The sequence below is a fragment of the Pyxicephalus adspersus genome, chromosome 1, assembly GCF_032062135.1.
Source record: "Pyxicephalus adspersus chromosome 1, UCB_Pads_2.0, whole genome shotgun sequence".
Taxonomy (NCBI): Eukaryota; Metazoa; Chordata; class Amphibia; order Anura; family Pyxicephalidae; genus Pyxicephalus; species Pyxicephalus adspersus.
The window spans coordinates 73,298,152-73,316,120 of NC_092858.1; the positions used below are offsets into that span (position 1 = coordinate 73,298,152).

The 17,969-nt window shown below is 36.5% G+C and overlaps 2 protein-coding genes across 6 annotated transcripts in view; both read right to left on the minus strand.

Annotated features, from left to right (window-relative positions):
- DMD (dystrophin) overlaps positions 1-13,375 on the minus strand; it is a 721,719-nt gene extending 708,344 nt beyond the window's left edge. For all 5 annotated transcript variants that reach the window (XM_072414251.1, XM_072414268.1, XM_072414235.1 and 2 more), the window contains exons 1-4: positions 13,209-13,375; positions 9,823-10,005; positions 8,523-8,657; positions 5,798-5,947 (exon numbers count right to left, since the gene is read on the minus strand). In XM_072414251.1, coding sequence (XP_072270352.1) covers positions 5,798-5,947; positions 8,523-8,657; positions 9,823-10,005; positions 13,209-13,307 — 567 coding nt within the window. In that variant the 5' untranslated portion in view covers positions 13,308-13,375. The remainder of the gene's footprint in view (positions 1-5,797; positions 5,948-8,522; positions 8,658-9,822; positions 10,006-13,208) is intronic.
- A 2,032-nt stretch (positions 13,376-15,407) lies between these two features.
- LOC140325724 (dystrophin-like) overlaps positions 15,408-17,969 on the minus strand; it is a gene marked incomplete in the record, with an annotated part of 175,314 nt that continues 172,752 nt past the window's right edge. The window contains 1 exon segment of the mRNA XM_072403762.1: positions 15,408-15,617. Coding sequence (XP_072259863.1) covers positions 15,408-15,617 — 210 coding nt within the window.

The window sequence follows — 17,969 nt, forward strand, 5'->3', positions numbered from 1 at the left end:
AATGAACAAACGCTGTACACACAGTACTTATTCTGTTCTAATGAGAGGGGAGGGAGGAGGATCAGTGAGTGGCACTCCCCTGTGCTCTCCTGCAATGCCATGCCTATTGGTCATTTATAGCTCCACCAAGACAGATCAATGAACAATGTCGGGGGACCACTATACACATGTCTGTTTGGCCTGAGATGAGCATGACCATTCATATTGGGTGAGAAAAATGTGATGTGTATATGAAGTCTGGGATTGAGACACTTCTGAGACAACCTGTTTGAACCAAACAAAAGCCCATCAATGTAGGCCTTTACAAACCCAGCAAAGAAATTACTTTACCTTGAACTGGTAAAAGTACCAATCTTCTATAAAATTTATTTAAAAGTCAATTGTTTTGCCTGCTTTCTGGTGTATATTTGCAAAACCATGTTTCATTTTGCTAGCTATATGTATGTCAAGCTGGCAATCTGCATTATTGCTGAACAGCTGCTGGGATTAAATCAGTTTTGGCATAAGAAGTGTAAAGGCTTTATTGATAAGTCAGTTAAGCAGACCAATAGTCATGTATGACAATGGAAAAACAGTAAGGCAAATCACTGAACACTCTTTACTATTAAATAGCAGTAATAGCAAAAACCATACTGGCCAAAGTAATCCTGTAATGAATATTCTTGGTCACACCTATTAGTAATACTGTATTTGTTTAGTACTGGTATATTACATAAGCTCACAATCTAATGTCCCTACCATAGTCATAAGCCATTTACATTAAGGTCAATTTAGGAAGAAGCCAATTTACCTATCTGTATGAATATATGGAAGAAACCCACACAATCACAGGGAGAACATACAAATTATATGCAGATAGTGCCCTAGTCATGAATCTAACCTGGGACACTAGTGACCTCTACCCGCACGTATCTAGCGGCGTTAGAAAAAATTTGTTTTTGGTTTATTGTTTTAAATAGTATTTTTCTAGTTCCTAGGGGGACATACAAACAGAATACATTTTTTTCTTTTTAAATAAAAGCTAGAAGTATTTATGTTGTGAATATATGGAATTCATTTTCTCTGTCACTAATTAAAGGATATGCACATAACCATAGAGGACATTTGTAGTGAGGCTTTTTGCCTGTCCTATACTTTTATCCTCATGACTTTGCAAACTCCAACTACAAAAGAGTCCATGTGCTAAGATCTGAGCTACTCAGAAAAAAAGAAGGATTGGCATGCATTAAAAAGATTAAAACATACTGGGCCTGATTTACTAAAGCTTATTCCCATATGCCAGTGCATTGATTGTGCACTAACAGCCAGTTTAATCCTCCTTCTATTTACCATGGGCTAAAGATGTGTAGACATGCATGCACAAGTTCTAACATACATATAGAAAATGAATAATAAGTGTGCTTTGCTAGGGAGGGTATTGGATGGACTCCAGCTAAGTGGTGGTATGCCTAAAATATATAAATATATAAATAATTTTCTCTAATGTTTTGGGGACTATCTGATCACTGTTATGGAATTCATGTTTACCTAACGTTGGAACAAAAATGCATAGGAGTCTATAAAGAGGTGGTAGTGATGGCATGTTGCTACCTCTTGGTTTATTACTTTTTACTTTTATCACTTTTAAAATGCCAGATTTATAAAAGGGCAATCAGATGTTATTTGGTGCCAGTAAGTTCTTTGATCATGATATAATACTTTTACTAAAGTCGCAATCAGAAACTCAATTCAGTTGAATAGAGTAGCTGATTGTCATCAAAATGTCGTTGAAAGTAGCATATCTGGGCCAGTCCCAATCCCAGTACTTTTCATTAGCATTTATTTTAAAAATGGTGATCAGTTTCACTAATCGCCATTGTGGCCTATGGCCTTTGCCACTATCAAATGTCTGTAAAGTGTCAATTATACTAATTGCCATTTTAAAACATGCAGGCACATTGATTTTTACAACAGGCCATTAAATAGGTGTTTTCGTACTTTAATACTTGCCTGTAAGCTCCTTTGAGCTTGTGTAAGTACATACAGGGAACAGAAGTTGTATCAGAACAGTGCCTATGACAGACACTAGTCCGAGCGTTGTACTTCCACCCATTCCCTCTGTATTATTATTTACAGGGCATGGAGTATAGCCTGTGATGATGGTGTGGCTGAGCTTTGTAAATGGTAAAGCAAACAGAGAGGAGAGAGACACCACTGGAGTAGGTGTCCGTCATGCACTCCATTCCAATGCTGCCAGAAACCAGGGCCGCGGCTCCTACTGTATGCATTCTGCAGTAGCTCAATGGAGCTTACAGACAAGTAATAAAGTCAAAGAACAGTTTCAATTGCAGTTAAAGAGAAAGAGAAGAGTTAAAAAAAAAGAAAAAATCAATTTGTCTGAAATTTGGATTTGAATTCCCTCACCGTGGCTTTTTGGCTAGTTTTAAAGTGTAATGCAAGGTTTTCAGTTCACCTGGGGCTTTATTAGATGGGTCACATGAGTTCATAACATACATTGTAATATGGATTTAGTTTTTTTTAGATATAAAACTTGTTTCACAAAAACTATTGCAAGGGTTTATACTCCTTACATTGAAGCTGCAAACTCCCCATATGACTATATTCTAAGTGTAAGGCTCAAGTACAGGTTTTGCTCAGGGGACTGCAGGTTTGGCTTGCAATATCCCTCTAGATTGGAGAAGGTAAAAATAGGACTGGCCAGAGGCAGGGGAACCTCAAAATAATGAACTCTAACCCTGCAATTTTTTTTGTGATGTAACCTTTACATGTACATTAACATAAAATCGCTCTAGTGTATTACCATTTTAAAACTTCAACTCCAATTCTTGATTTGCATTACCTTATATAATGTGTCAAGGTTAGCAAAAAAAGTGCAGATAAAATTTCAGATTTATGAGAAACCCATACTGATAAATGGCAAATTTACACTTATATTGGTTAAATTTCCAAGGCAAAAATAACATTTTCACACCTGCGCAATTTGTGTTAATTTACTGAATATTTTAGTGAGAATATAATCCTGTAAAAATTAGTTAAATAACTGTAATTAACAAAGTAAATCTAAAATGTATTATACATTCTCTGGTGGAGAATCAATCAATGCCATTGAAAACACATGGACCTAGAAGATTCTCCACCAGAGAATGTTTGGTGAATGTCCCTTTTCCTGTGACAAAATGAACAGAACATTTTGTGTATTAAGCCCATAATCTGTAGATGAAAGGAGTATTTCTGGCAGCAAGAAATGCATGTCATAGTCCAGTTGGGACGTCCTACAAAAATTTAGGTTTCGATCATCCTTGAACCTTGGATATGTGTATTACTATGTGAATAAGAAGTTGTCTGTTTAAAAGCAACAGGTAGTGGCACTGGAGGTGAGCACATGTTACAGTAATCATTGTTTTATATAGGAGAGTGGATGAGCATTTATATACTTACAAAGTTCGACTAATATTTGAAAAGCTTTTTGTCAAAACATTGGTGCTGAAAAAATAAACATCTTTCTTGTGCCAATAGATTTGCTCCCACACACAAAATGTGCCAGTTAATTACATTTCAACTTGCAGTATATGACAGCAGCAGTGATGTTTTGCCCTGTACAGGCACTTAAATGTGACAATCAATCATGATCTATCTCGTAATTTTACCTACATTTATTGCTTAAATGAATATGTGAGGGCAAATCAGTATAAATACTCTGTCACAATTCTACATAATTAAACTAAGAACATAATAAAGAAACTCCATCCAAAAATGTGTTGACTTGAGTAAAAACTGTGTGTCAAAACAATGAGGAGATACAGACAACTATAGTTATATGCAAATCTAAATTTCTCTGTTAGCTTGGCATTATCCCCTACAGATTCTAAACCTCCTTTGGACCTTCAATGGGATGGGCAATCAAATGATCCAATAAAATGATTCTGGATGAAAATTTTGCATTTACATCCAGAATCTTGATTAGTACAGAAAGGGTCAAGATGTGCATATAAATTCTGTATATATTCCATGATTGATTGATCATTTTAATATCTGGTTTGCACAAGGTAACCACTACCTATGCATTATTCGTACTATAGTGTTTTAATATAACAGGCTTTAAATTTTAGTTGAGCCAGCGTGGTCTGGTGCTAATAAATCTAATAGTATGCTTTGGGCAAGCATTGAAAGAACATGCTAACTTCAAACAGACATTATCACTGGTTGGATTAGAACCAAGGTCTTGAAATTAGGACTGCTAGCTTTGAGTGGCGGACAACTTTAATGATGTCAAAGAGACCAATGGAGGAGAAGGTCACATGCTTCCTAAATCCTATATGAGATGATCAAAGACTGCAGAGTGCTACAGAAAATGGTCAAAGACTGTGAGCATGATGTAGGAGTTGTTGGAGACTGGGCACATGTCTCAGTACACAGTCATTGACAAGTGGTACTTTTCAAAGACTGGACGACATTTACTTGGGTATTGGTATGGGCAGCCTCATGACATACCTGCTTCAGTGTGATGAGTGCTTTATATGTTCCAAGGTGGGAGCTCCCATAAATTAGAGTTAATTTAAAGAGGGACTATACTTCACAGAGAGATGTAAGTGGTACAGTGGGGCTTCCTTAAATATTTTTTTCAGGCTAGCAGGCAAGTATACTGGGAAATGTTTAAATGCTGTAGCCATAGACAGGGAATACACTATATAAGGCTAGAGATCTCTGCTTTTCAAATCAATCCTTCTACATGTGTGCCTCCTACATTCTCCTTAAATAATGAAAAACGATAGTGGGTAATAAACCAAGAAAATAAACTATTAGAAGCCAGTCAAAGGGATATTTTCGATTCCCGACATGGGAAAACACAGATTGATTCATTATTTGTTTTTAAAACCACATTATGCTAATAGTATTGCAGACTAAATGATTACATTAGCTCTTTGAGAAAAAAATCAAACTTTGCAACTGGTGGTGAAGAGATACAGGTGTAAAAGGTTGTTTAGCAATTAGTTGGAGTCAACTTTGGTAAACTGGTTGTCTGCCCCTTAAGGGATAGGTAAGTTTATATGCCGGACTTTGCATAGTGTTGGATGAGAAGTGAAATTAGTAAAGTGGGATGAGTTAGAGCATTATATCTGAAGGATGATGATCTGTTCATCTAAGCTTGTACGTTAGGGAACTCCTTTCTATGTGAATTAGTATTTGTGAATGGTTAAAATACTCAGGGGGGAGCAAGGTTATCTGTGCTTAGTATGCACAGTCTGTCAAACACATGCACAGTCTTTCCCATTAAAAAAAATGTGCAATCATGACAAGCCTGAAAAGATTTGAATAGTCTTGATAAGTCAGTCGGAAGTTCAAAAAGCTCAGGCTAGTGAAGTTGAACTCTTTGTAAGGGTGATTGGGATGGTCATATTCCTCTGGTAGACGTTCTGCCAAATTTGGGAAATGGTCAAGGGAGTACTGATCTGGTGACCAATGTGACATGAAGGGTTCTGCTGTACTCAATTTCTCTGGAGCCCATGGAATTCTAGCTGCTAGAAGTTCAAAGCACTGATGACTCTATCAAGTTTCAAAAAGTAATTTGCACAAAGATTTTGAATCCTTTCCTACTTTATTATGTGACAACATACATTGTTTTAATTTTGCAATTGTTTAACTTATGATTATGTTATTTTAAATGTTACCACAGATATTAGCAAATACAGTTTTATTTGGTATATTTATATGGTGTCTCTTGCACATTGTGGTTCTTACTCATACATTAATAATAATTACAACTCAATCAGTGCATCCAATAACATTTGTAGGTTACCTCCTGTTGTACTTCATCCCATCGAGTATTGAACATTTCTATTTTTTCATTGATCAATTCATCCATTACACCTCCATCTGTCAATGTCTGTGCAAGTTCTTTAATTTGACTGCGATTGTCTTCAGGGTGTTTCATAATCTTTTCTATAGACTAAAGAAAAAAAAAACTTAAATGTTAACTAAAACTAAATAACAATTTTAAACTCAAATACGAGTACAAAGAGATACTAAATGGTTAATAATCCTATGTATATGAGTAATTAAAACAAATCAGCTGATGATATGTTAGTAGAATCGTATAAACATGTATGACCATTTTTGCCAAGTATGCATCCTAGATGTCACACTTACCTCTTTCTCACTAAAACACAGGCACCTCTCTCCAGCGCATGCGGGCAGTTCTGACGCTGGCCGTGTCTCTGTTTCCAGTCTTTATCAATTCCGTCCAATCCACTGGCCAATCAGAAAATAGCCTCTTAACCATCCCTGGCTATTTAGCTAGCTCACACGCTGCACTCAGTGTTTGTGCAATGTGTCTCCATTGTGCCGAGTCCCTAGTTCTGTTCAGCTAGTTCCTGTTCACCTGGTGCTTAATTTAGTGTTTCCTCTGTCCAGCTTCTGCTGTTCCAGTGTTCCTGTCTGTCTGTGGATATCCCTGAGTCACCTAAGCCTCCTGTTGCTTCCAGTGTCCCCTGTGCCCACATTGGCCCCTGTGTCACTGGTGTCTGTCTCCTGGATCCCTGGCAATTGACCCTTGGCGTGTGACCTGACCTCTCTTGCTTGCTGCCTGCCTCAACCCCGGGGTTCCTCCACTATCCTCCTGCTTTGAGATTTGGTACCGTGTTTTGCCCCATTTAGTGTGCCCCAAGGACTGCAACCTGGCAGTAACCAGCGGTGCAACATCCTCACCTTCAGGGGCTCTGGAGAAAACCTGGTTACTGCTTAGACTCTGCGCCTTGGCCCTTCTCAGGGCTCACAACCCCTTCGTGCAAGCCATAGCGCCCCCTAGTGATCATGTCTGTCCATGTGTGAAGCTAGATGGAAAATTCCATATGGAATGATTGACTTTTTCTCCAATTTAAATAGCTAGAGGCTTTTTACAGAGATCCCAGACCACTAACTGATAAAAAAATGTGTACCAATCCGACTTTATTCTACAATGCCTCCCGTCCATCTGTCTATGGGCAGGTTAGGAACAATAGAAAAAAATGTAAAGTGAGGCTCCATTTACACTTTATTCTCAAATATAGCACATAATTCAGAAGGGATTTTATCACTGTGCCTGAAAGCAGACCTAGACTCAAGAAACATTAATATTTTAACTTGGAGCGGAACATTTTACAAAATAAAAATGTGAACAAGATATTCTAAAGAACCAGTTGCTTTTCCATTGTGGTACTGAGGTGCTAATAACCACTTGATAACTAAAAGTGTGAATGGTCAAATACAATCTAAAAGAAAAAGAAAACCAAAAACATGCCTAGCCATTTCTGCAGAACAACATCAACTTCATACCTACTAGAAGTGGGGACAAACCTCTAACTCATAGGTAACTTTCCACACTTTTGGAGATATATATTGTACAGGACTGCAGGGATGAGTCCAGGACTGACAATAGAAGCTTATCCCCACAACATCACAATATATGCACAGTCTATTTATTATTAAATACATATATGTTCTTTGCTGGTATTTTAAATTGACTCTGTGAATAAAGCATTTTGCATTTTAACATTGTATCTGGCTTTGTTGCCTTAAAATTGCTCTTATCTGCTCTTTGACCAACTTGTTTTTTCTTCAGTATAGCAGTACAGAAACAACAAGGGTTTTCATCCTCCCCCACTCCATCCAAAACAGAACAAAAAAAATGTCTGGCCTTATCATGTAACCCTGCTCTCATATATGAGTCACAAACCCTGCTGACGATTCATGCAAAGGGTATGGAGTTTTACCATCTCCTAGTTAAGATTCTAACTCAGGAGTGTTTTTGTCCTCTATAATGTAGCAGTCCATAACTAATATTTTCATTACTTAGAACAAAGTTTTTTTCAGATAACTTTTCAATATTCTTTATATTGTAGAAGTACTTTAAAAAGAGAAAATAGTTTGCATTTTGCAACAGATTCAGATATATATGGTTACAGTACAGTATGCTTAAAAAGAATTAGGCACATGTGAGGGAAAATTACAGCAAATTACAGCTGTATAGTAAAAACTGATTTTACTTATTACATTTACATTTCTGCTGAGCAATCAGTAGTATTCACCCATTTGTCACCTTCAATTTAAATATCAGCCTGCACAAAGTCAAGAGTTCTCAACATTACCTGTACACTACAAATGATCATTAAATGTGTTTAAAATCAGCATGCATTTAGGATTATTTTGTAACTTTAGTCTTGAAGCTAACAGATTTTATGAATCCATGCTATAATATCAAAATAAAGAACTACTGCACATTTATGAAACCTTTTGTCATAGACTTTCCCTTCAAATGCCAGGTCAGTGACAGCTGGAAGAAACAAGCACTATACAAACAGCACTGTTTTTTGTATGGAGAGGGAAAGGATGGGTAAAAGGCATCTGCTGTGTCCTCCAGCATAGAAACATAGTGATCATTCGGTGTCAGGACAGATCACTGGGTGATATCTGAGGACAGATTTTGTCTCATCTAGAATAACAAAATACTAGCATCTGTATGTAGCTATACTAAGCTCAATATTTACCTTCAAGGTCTGTGAGATTTCCTCTGGTGATCCCTTCACACCCTCTGTTGCTTTTAACTTTTCCTCAACTTCATTAAGCCACTTGTTTTCAGCTTCCAGATAAAATAATAGCTCTTGCCAACACTTCCACACCTCCTGTACAAAGCAAGATATCGGAAGATTATAATCAAACATACCAAAAATTAGAAGTTGATTTACATAATTTAAATGTTCCAAAGGGTAAAGAAGAGAAAAAGACAGAAATGTGCTATACAAAAAGTAAAGCATTACTAATATGTTGGTATACAAATTTTCTATCAAAGATTACAGTTTAAAATAAATTCCTACTCACTCCCCTCAGCACTACAGACACTACTGAGCTCGTAATATAGTAAGCTTCTGAAATGTGTAACTTTAGTAATCTCATATCACAGATACTAACTGTATTTCAACATTGTATGGGGTTTGCTATGCTACCTGTTATGTGATGTGAAGCAGAACTGTTTACTTGCAATGTCAGCACCTTGATCTGTTCACCATCATATGGCAAAACTATTTGATATTTTAGTCACTGATTCTTTGCTACTAGATGCCATTCTGTTCCTTAAAAATTAACAGCAATGTATTTTAGACTCTTTCAAAATGGCTACTGCAAATCATCCCTGAAATAGCTACAAAAAAACACAAACACTTGTGTTAGCCTGTGTGTATATGCGTGTGGCATCAGAGCAGACTCCTTCTAGAAGGCAGACTATTAGACAGTCATTAACTTTATCATTTTAGCTAGATAAAAGTCTCTTGAAGTTCTCAATGTTACAGGGTTGCACTGGGGTAATCCACATCCAAAGGTGTCTTACAGTGACATTGGATTTGATTGAATAAAACTCCTATTATCTGCACTGCTTCTGATAATAAAATCCTCTGCGGTAGCATAACATTCTATCCAACTGCAAGGAATTACCTGATAATAATTAACCATCCTTTTATTATCATGTTTTCCATCTGTCAATATAGTAACCCTCACTTTTCTCGTTGGAAAGGATCGTGAAAGATCCTTTCCAACGAGAAAAATTGCAGGTGTGTATGCAGCTTAACATATATGGGACATTCTGCCTTGAATATCTGCTCTGCACACAACTACATTTACTGTATGTTATTTGCTTTTTTAAACAAGCAAAGTAATGCTTGCTGTATTCCCCAGGTAATACCATGTCTTTCTTCAACTGGAAAACATTCAGACATGTGTACAAGAATTGTTTTTACTGAATTACAAAGAGAATTAAAGATCTTAAAAAAATCTGTGTAGTGTTAAATAGCTCACCTCTAAAGTTTCACACTTTCCATCCAGTCTGTTGCAAAGCCTTTCATAGTTGTTAACCAGAACACTCAACTCTTTCTTTAAAGGTTCATGGGCAATAGGTGGTGCTGTTGCAATAAAATTGTTCACAGAATCTGTTAGAAGCTTAACTTTATCCTTCTTCTGTGCAGCTTCTTCTCTTGCCCTCTGAAATAACAAACAGATATTTTTAGTTGTGTTGCAGAAAACACTATTATTTCTTAGACAGAAAAAGAAGCCAATTGAGTTGACAGCATAATCAGATATATCTTGCAAAGTTCCTCCTTTTGAAGTTGCACTTTGCTGCTAAAATCTCAAAGCATTTGGATATTCAGCTGAACTATTTAGATCACTATTTTTGTATTAATTAAATGTTAATTTTATTACAATGTTCTAATGAATATTTAGGATGACCATATGTGAGATGCATATTTTTCTGTTATGAGAAATCCAGAAACCACTTGTAATACACCAGAAAGAAGCAATAGATGTCATCAGTTAATTTTATTTAAGGAAGTGTTATGTGCTATAATTATGTGCAAAGTGCTGTAATCCAAAACGCACTTTATCATGGTCATATCTAGAAAATTATTAATGCTGATTAGCTGTTCTGGGTTGTCACACTCTGTAATACCTAAATATGTCTTACTTCCATCTTGAAGTATTGCTAACCTTTGTCTTACTTTTAACATCTACTACAGTCCAAAAAAAAAAAAAGACCAGGACCATTGCTTGTTTAATATTTCTGCAGTGTTGATGTTGGATATTACCAGGACAGAGATGTGATTTGGGCTTGAGTCAATAGCATAAGAGTGAGATGTTTGTGAGATTATTTAGAATTAATGAACAAGTGCATTGACCTGCGGTGGACCCACTCCTGATCTGCAAACTGTTATGGGTTATTGTTATGTCGGCACGCTGGCCTTTGCAACGCTAAGTCCTAAGTTACTATCTGCATGAAGTTTGCAGGTTCTTCCTGTAATAGCGTGGGTTTTCTCTGGGTACTTCAGTTTTCTCCCACATTCCAAAAACATGCAGGTAGTTTAATTGGCTTCCCCCCAAATTTGATCTTAGATTATACTAAACACATATAACTGAGGTAGGGACTTCGAGGGACAGCTAGTGATATGGCTATGGACTTTGTAAAGCCCTGCATAATATGTTGGTTCTATATAAATATTGGATAATAATAATAACCTGACCTGCTAACCTGGATGAGAATGAAAACCCCACTTTAAATCAACAAAAGCTTATCAACACAGGCCAAAACATAGGGAAACATGCAGACCTTACAGCAGTAGAAAGCCAATAAGGGTTCTAATCCTTTCCACTGAAAGAAATTGCTTCACTTGCACTAAAGTAACCCCTGTTGTTGCCTTTGAGTCTCAAACCCTGCTGATAATTCTTCATGTACAGGTTTTAGGGTGATACTTTCTCTGCTATATGTAAAGGTACTTACGGTTTAAAAATGGCATATCAACCAACAATACCACATGTGACATGTAATGACATGAAATGCAGAGCAGGTGAATACTTATGAGAATATGCTCTTTCAATGCGCTGGAGTGTCCTCCCATGGGATTTCACTTTCTCTGCATTCCATAGGAGTCTCTCCAGGAGATTAGTGCAGTGTAGTGTTGCCCAGCAATGAAGAAGATAGGGTATAAGGTTAGTATTGTTTTTTAAATTTTTTTTTTTGCTTACAGGTAACTTTATTTTATTAAAAAAAAGGTTTGTATAGGAGATCTAAAAAGATACAAAAAAGCTGATAAAGTAAAAAACAGGAGAGAAAAAAAAAAACAATACAGGAGTGAATGAAAAAAAAAGCAATAAAGACCAGAAGGAGAACAAAAAAAAGAAAACAATAACAATTATATAAACAAGCATGGTACAGGTGCCTTTTTCACCTACATTTAATAAGAGATTTGTGAAGGGGAAGGCACAGCCAGCATAATCAGAACTTTTATTGTGTGGTGGAAAATCTGCTTTGAATGCAATGCCATGCAGATGTTTAATTGTATTATGTTTACGATGAGTTTACATTTTGCACACTTACAACAAATTTGCTCATTCCTACCTCCATTTTTATACCCTGGCTTATAGTTACACTTACATAAAATATAGTTAATGACTCCTCTATATTTGCTTTTTGGTCAGAATACTGCATATATATTCTGGATAGATCAGTGCACTTCAGCATAGATTGCCAGTTTCCAACACCTTCTAAAAATACAGCATAGTGGGTTCTGGCACTTCACTCTTCTAGCTGTGTAGTTAAATCTGTGCAAATCCAATTAGGACTGCATCCTGGTAATCATTCAATTTACTCAGGATTTATTTGTTTAGATCTCTAAAGAACAATCTAAATTCCCAAAAAGATGTTTCTTCCTTCAATTAGTTATTATTACTAATAGAATTAGCTATCTGCTGATAATTACGCTCCTCATGAAAAAGGCAAACAGTCATTGAAGCATACAATAGCTAATCAGTTGCCTTCAGCTACAGTTCACAGTTACTGACCTAAGTGAGAATGAAGGTTGGAGAAAGAAAAAAAAATAATGATAAAAAAATAGTCCAGCTCTTTGTGTTAGGTAACACAATGGAAATATTTAAAATCATTAAACTGGATGCTCACCTGTTCGACTATTCCTAAAGTATTGCTAAACCTACCGAGAGCTAAATGCAATAATTAGAGGTAAGTAAAGTTAGTAATTTTCCACATAGATCCACATATATAAAAATGTATTTCATTTAATATCAGCATCCTTGTTAAATTACAACTGTGAGCAAAGATATAACAAGATAGGCCCTAGAAAGTAGAAAATAATTTAATCTGTTCACCTGGTTCTAACTTTTCCTCTTCATCAAAATGCAAATATAATTACTAAATCAAACCATTATATCTCCTTACATACTCGATTTTAGATCAAGTGACATTACTATTAACTGCTAAGCGGGTTCTATCTGACCTGCTGCAACTTCTAATTTACACTAAAAGAAGCTGACAGTTTGCAATAAATTCAAAATAAGCAATTAAAATACAGGAGAGGAGTCTGTACAACTTTGCAAGGTAAGGTTGGAGTTAAGCTTTACCCATCAGTACCATATCTGTAGTGAGGTGTAACAGACTGAAAATTTTCCATAATAGCATTCATTTATGAAGAAAATACAAGAACCCCCAGGTACAGTTGTACTGAAATAAAATTTAATATCTTAGAAAACCTTGAAGCTAATTAGATCCATAAGACAACCAGACAACTTTGCTGAAGAGGTCAGCAGCAGCCTGTTTTCATGCAGCAATGAACAATTTTTCCGACAAGGTAAACTGTTTAGGAGTAAAAGCCCCCTATAAAGAATGGTAAATTGGATACCTTTAGCTCTTCCAATGCCTTTTGGAGTTCCTCTGGTGTTTTGTACTCAAAGTCCCTCTCAGAATATTCCTCTTCAGCTTGTGCTATCCATTCTTGCATTTCAGACAGATCCTTTCGGAGACTTATTGTTTTCTCTAAGCCACCTTTTAGTGCTGCCTTTTTCGCATGGGCCTAAAATTGAGATGTAAACTGGAAGTTAGATAGTAGCAAAGACGGATAAGAAATACAACGATTGCAATAACTAGCACATCTTTAGACGTACGTTTAGATTACTTGCAAAGCTTTCAGACCAAGTATGGGTTGTATGAAATAGCAAAACAGATTTCCTTAAGGTTTTGTTTTAATTTAGGACAAACAGAAGTTGACAGTGTGTTCACATATACCAAAGGACATATGCAGAGACTATAAACAGGAGCAGCTTTGACATAAACATACACTATGAATGGTGTATGTTCAAACTTGACTTCTGAGAGTACCTTTTAAAATTGTTTTCTGATATGTCTTCATGGATTTCTTCTTCAAACAGATAAATTTAACTTTTAAACTACTACAGTACATTTCATGGCAACATAAAACTATTATATCCAAAATAAAGAATGTATAACGGACATTCAACCACTAAAGCTAATAAAATGCCTTTATTTTTAGTGAAAAATGTTGCTTGCTTATGACTATATTGTTTCTTTAGAATACATCATTCTCAACATAAAAAAGTTAAAAAAAGTTTACTATAAATTTTGAGTAAATATATATATATATATATATATAGTGTGGTACCTCGGTTTACGACAGTATCTTGTTACAGAATTTTGAGGTTATGAAAGAAAATTTGGATGAAATATTGTTTGCGGAGCTTCCGGATACGAAACACGGGTTACAACATGTACTGTATGCGCTCGGCTCATCATGTCTTGGCTCGGCTTGTCTTAGCTTGGCTCATCTTGGCTTGTCTTGCCTTGTCTTGTCTTAGCTCGTCTCACGTCACTCAGGCTACCACAGCCTCAGTCAGCTTGGATCCATTGCCTAGTAAACATCACTGACTGTGTCTCAAAAGATTGCTGTGCTTTATTGTGATAAGTGTTTTTTTTTTTTTTTTGGCAAAATTTTGTGTGTGCTGTATACTGTGTGTGCTGGTATACTATACCTAATCCCTCATGGTTCCCAAAAAAGTAACCAGAAAAAGGAGACAGGGAAGCGGAAACACATGAAAATTACACTGGAGATGAAGAAGGAGATCATCCATAAGCATGAGGCTGGGATGTGACTGGTTGATCTCGCCCACCATTTTGGGAAATGGACAATGACCATCGGTACAATATTGGCTAGTAAGGACCCCTGTAAGAAAGCTGATATAGTTAAGGGTGTTGCTGTAATGATGAAATAAACACCCTCAAGTTATGGAAGACGTTGAGAAGCTCTTTCTCGTTTGGATAAATGAGAACCAGCTGGCTGGAGATAGAGTCTCAGAGGCCATTATATGTGCAAAAGCTAAGCAGCTGCACACCGATCTTGTGAAGAAGAACCCTGGAAACACCGAAGAGTATCTTGAGGGATTTAAAGTAGCCAGTGGAGGCTGGTTTCATAAGTTTACATTTCGCACTGGTATCCATAGCGTTGTGAGACATGGTGAGGCTGCTAGCTCGAACAAAGCAGCAGCAGAACGATACATTAAGAAATTCAAAAACTTTGTGGACAGTGAGTGGTATGTGCCGCAACAAGTTTTTAACTGTGATGAGACCGGCCCCTTCTGGAAGAAGATGCCCAAAAGAACCTACAAAACAGAAGAAGAAAAGGACCTACCTGGAAACAAGCCTATGAAAGATAGGCTCACTCTTGTGAACTCACCTTCATAAAAGTCAAATTTCTTCCACCCAACACCACTCATCTGATCCAGCAAGTCCTTTCTTAATTTAATGAAACTCTACACAAAGTCACTATACAATGGTGCTTTGAAGTGACTTCAGACACTAACACTTAGAGAGTTTAAGAAAGACCATTTTTAATATTTTTAGCTGCATCAAGCTCAATCATAAGGCCTTGAATGGAGTATCTCAGAGAACACTGAATTCTGCTTGGGGAAATCTGTGGCCCGATTGCATTCCAGGACAGGACATTAAGGGGTCTGAGAATGAACCTGATGCACCTATTGTTGAGGACATTGTGTCTCTGGCAAGTCCTTGGGCTTGGAGGTGGATGATGCTAACGTGAAGGAGCTGGTGGAGGAACACAAAGACACCCAAGAACTTCAGGACCTACAGCAGGAACAGCAGAAGCATGAGTTGAGGAATTTGCTTCAGTGGAGGAGAAGTCAGGAGAAGATGTCCCTTTCTCAATAAAGACAAAATTTTGTGGAGCTTGGGAGGAAGTGCAAGATTTTGTGGAAAAAACTCCCAATAAAGCAGTAGCAATCTGTGCCATGAACATTTTTAACGATAATGTGATGTCTCACTACAGGACAATTTTTTAGAAAAGACAGAAGCAAATTTCACTAGACAGATTTCTAGTGAGACAGGGATCAAGTGAGCCAAAGACAGGTTCAAGTGTATGCCATTAAAACGTTCAAGAAAAGATACCAGTCCAGAAAACTTCCCAGAAGTTCTTATGGAAGGGGACTCCAATTCCAAACACTAACCCCTCTCCTCCTCCCCACCCTCCTCACCGTCTTCCATAAGCCAAAAAGAGTCCTCAATAAAGGTAAAGTTTTTCTTGATTTCTCTGTAACATTATTTTCTATATGTTAAATAGTACAGTACAGTATTTAAAATAAATGTTTATTTTTTTGGTTATGAGAACGGATTATTTCTATTTCCTTTATTTGTTATGGAAAAATTTGACTCCAGTTACAAAATTTCTGATTAAGAAGTGTTTTTTGGAACCAATTAATACCTTAAACCGAGGCACCACTTTATATTATAAATATATATATACAAAAATATATATAGTTTGGGACTATGTTAAAGAGCTTCAGTAAGCTAATGCCTTTGAAATCAGTATAGAATGCATCTGAGAACATTCATAATGTATTACTAGTGCAGTTCACACACATGAACGCCTTTAGCTGGACATTAATATTTGCAGCAAAACATGAAAAAATAATTTACATTAGTTTTAACATTTTGGTTTCTCGAGAATAAATCATGAATATGCCACAAAAAAAATTTTAGGGTTACATTTGGGTCACACTACTAGATGCACCACTATCTGCAACACTGTACAGTGCCTTAGTGTATTGTGGTGCCACCCAAAAAAAATGTCACTGAAATGTGGCAACACAGGTTACAGTTGTTACTATTGCTGTACCATGGGTACAGGTAATGACTAATGTATTCATAGTGTATGTAAACCCTAGCAATATAGAAAAATATACATCAAAGAATCAACAGGGTCACCCCGGCACCTCTGAAACACAATTAGTATTAAGTTAATATTTATTAATTACAGTGGATGAAATTAAGACCTCCTGTTACCATGCGTGGATATCCTATTCTCAACTGAAATGGCAAGGAAAAAGAAAAGCAAAGAAACAGTTTTGCTAGTAAAGGAAACTCTACACCACACTTATTAGACTCCACAGCAATCTTGTAAGTTCTCTCACTATAATGTAAATGACCAGGGAGACCTCATGTATTTCCAGGTCATAGCCATCAATACCCAATGAATTACACTCCATTAACTGCAAAATTTCAGGTCATTATTTTTATCTGACTGAATAGCTGTCTGCAAAAAAACTGCCTGCATGAATTATCACAAATCTTTCTATAGAGCTCAATTCACAGAAATAGTTATTTTAGTCTTGCAGGAAAAAAGAAAATCATCTGAAACATTTTGGTGGCTACCACTGTAAAGAAGCATGCTAGTGTTGTTTTACAAGAACTTCTGTGTGTTCTCTTAGGGAAAAATATTCTTATAGCGTCTAAAAGTAAGTATTCTTAAAGCACCCAACAAAGTAATTGAAATTGCACATAGTCTAAATGCTAATCATACAACATGATACTATATTACCTTAGGATCTAGATGCTGTCTTCTAGTCTCTGTCACACCCTTTCCCCTATAACACCCCTTGGATTTCTCTGATACACTGAAAACATGGTATCATTATGGACCCTGTTTTAGCCAGTATTTTATTAGCCAATTGTACCGGAGATGTTATGGTGTTTGTATAAAAGATGGACTGTAAAGGTTTTTTGCTGTCTATGTCCCCACTGGAGAAATTCACCACCTATTTGTCCTGGTGAATGTAAAGACTGTCCAAGACTTCCATCAAATTTTAGGAGATTTTACGTTATGTCAGCTGATTCTTGCCTGAAAGTAATGGGTTGTTTTTTTTTTTCTGGGAAAAATTGAACTTGTGTAAAGCAGCCCTCAAATGCTGTTAATCAAGCCACTACAGAGAATTGGGAAGCAACTCATCAGAACCAACCACTGTGCTCCCCTATGGAACATTGAACAGAACAGCACTGTGTGTATAGTATTCATTTGTTCATGGACTGAACTCATAAAAGATAGATTCCGGTGACAATCATTTGACGTCCATCTGACGTCAGTACCAGGCACTAGGCAAAAGGCACTAGGATAAAGAAAGCGTGGGCTTCACATATACTTTAAAATAAATATCCTAATTTGGTCAATTAAATGCATGTATGCATGCAGTTCAAACACCAACCTTAATTGGAATAAAAATAAAAAAAATCAGCAATCAACTGAAAAATATAAGCATAAACACACAAGCACTTTCATGCTATCAAAACAAACAGGGATTCT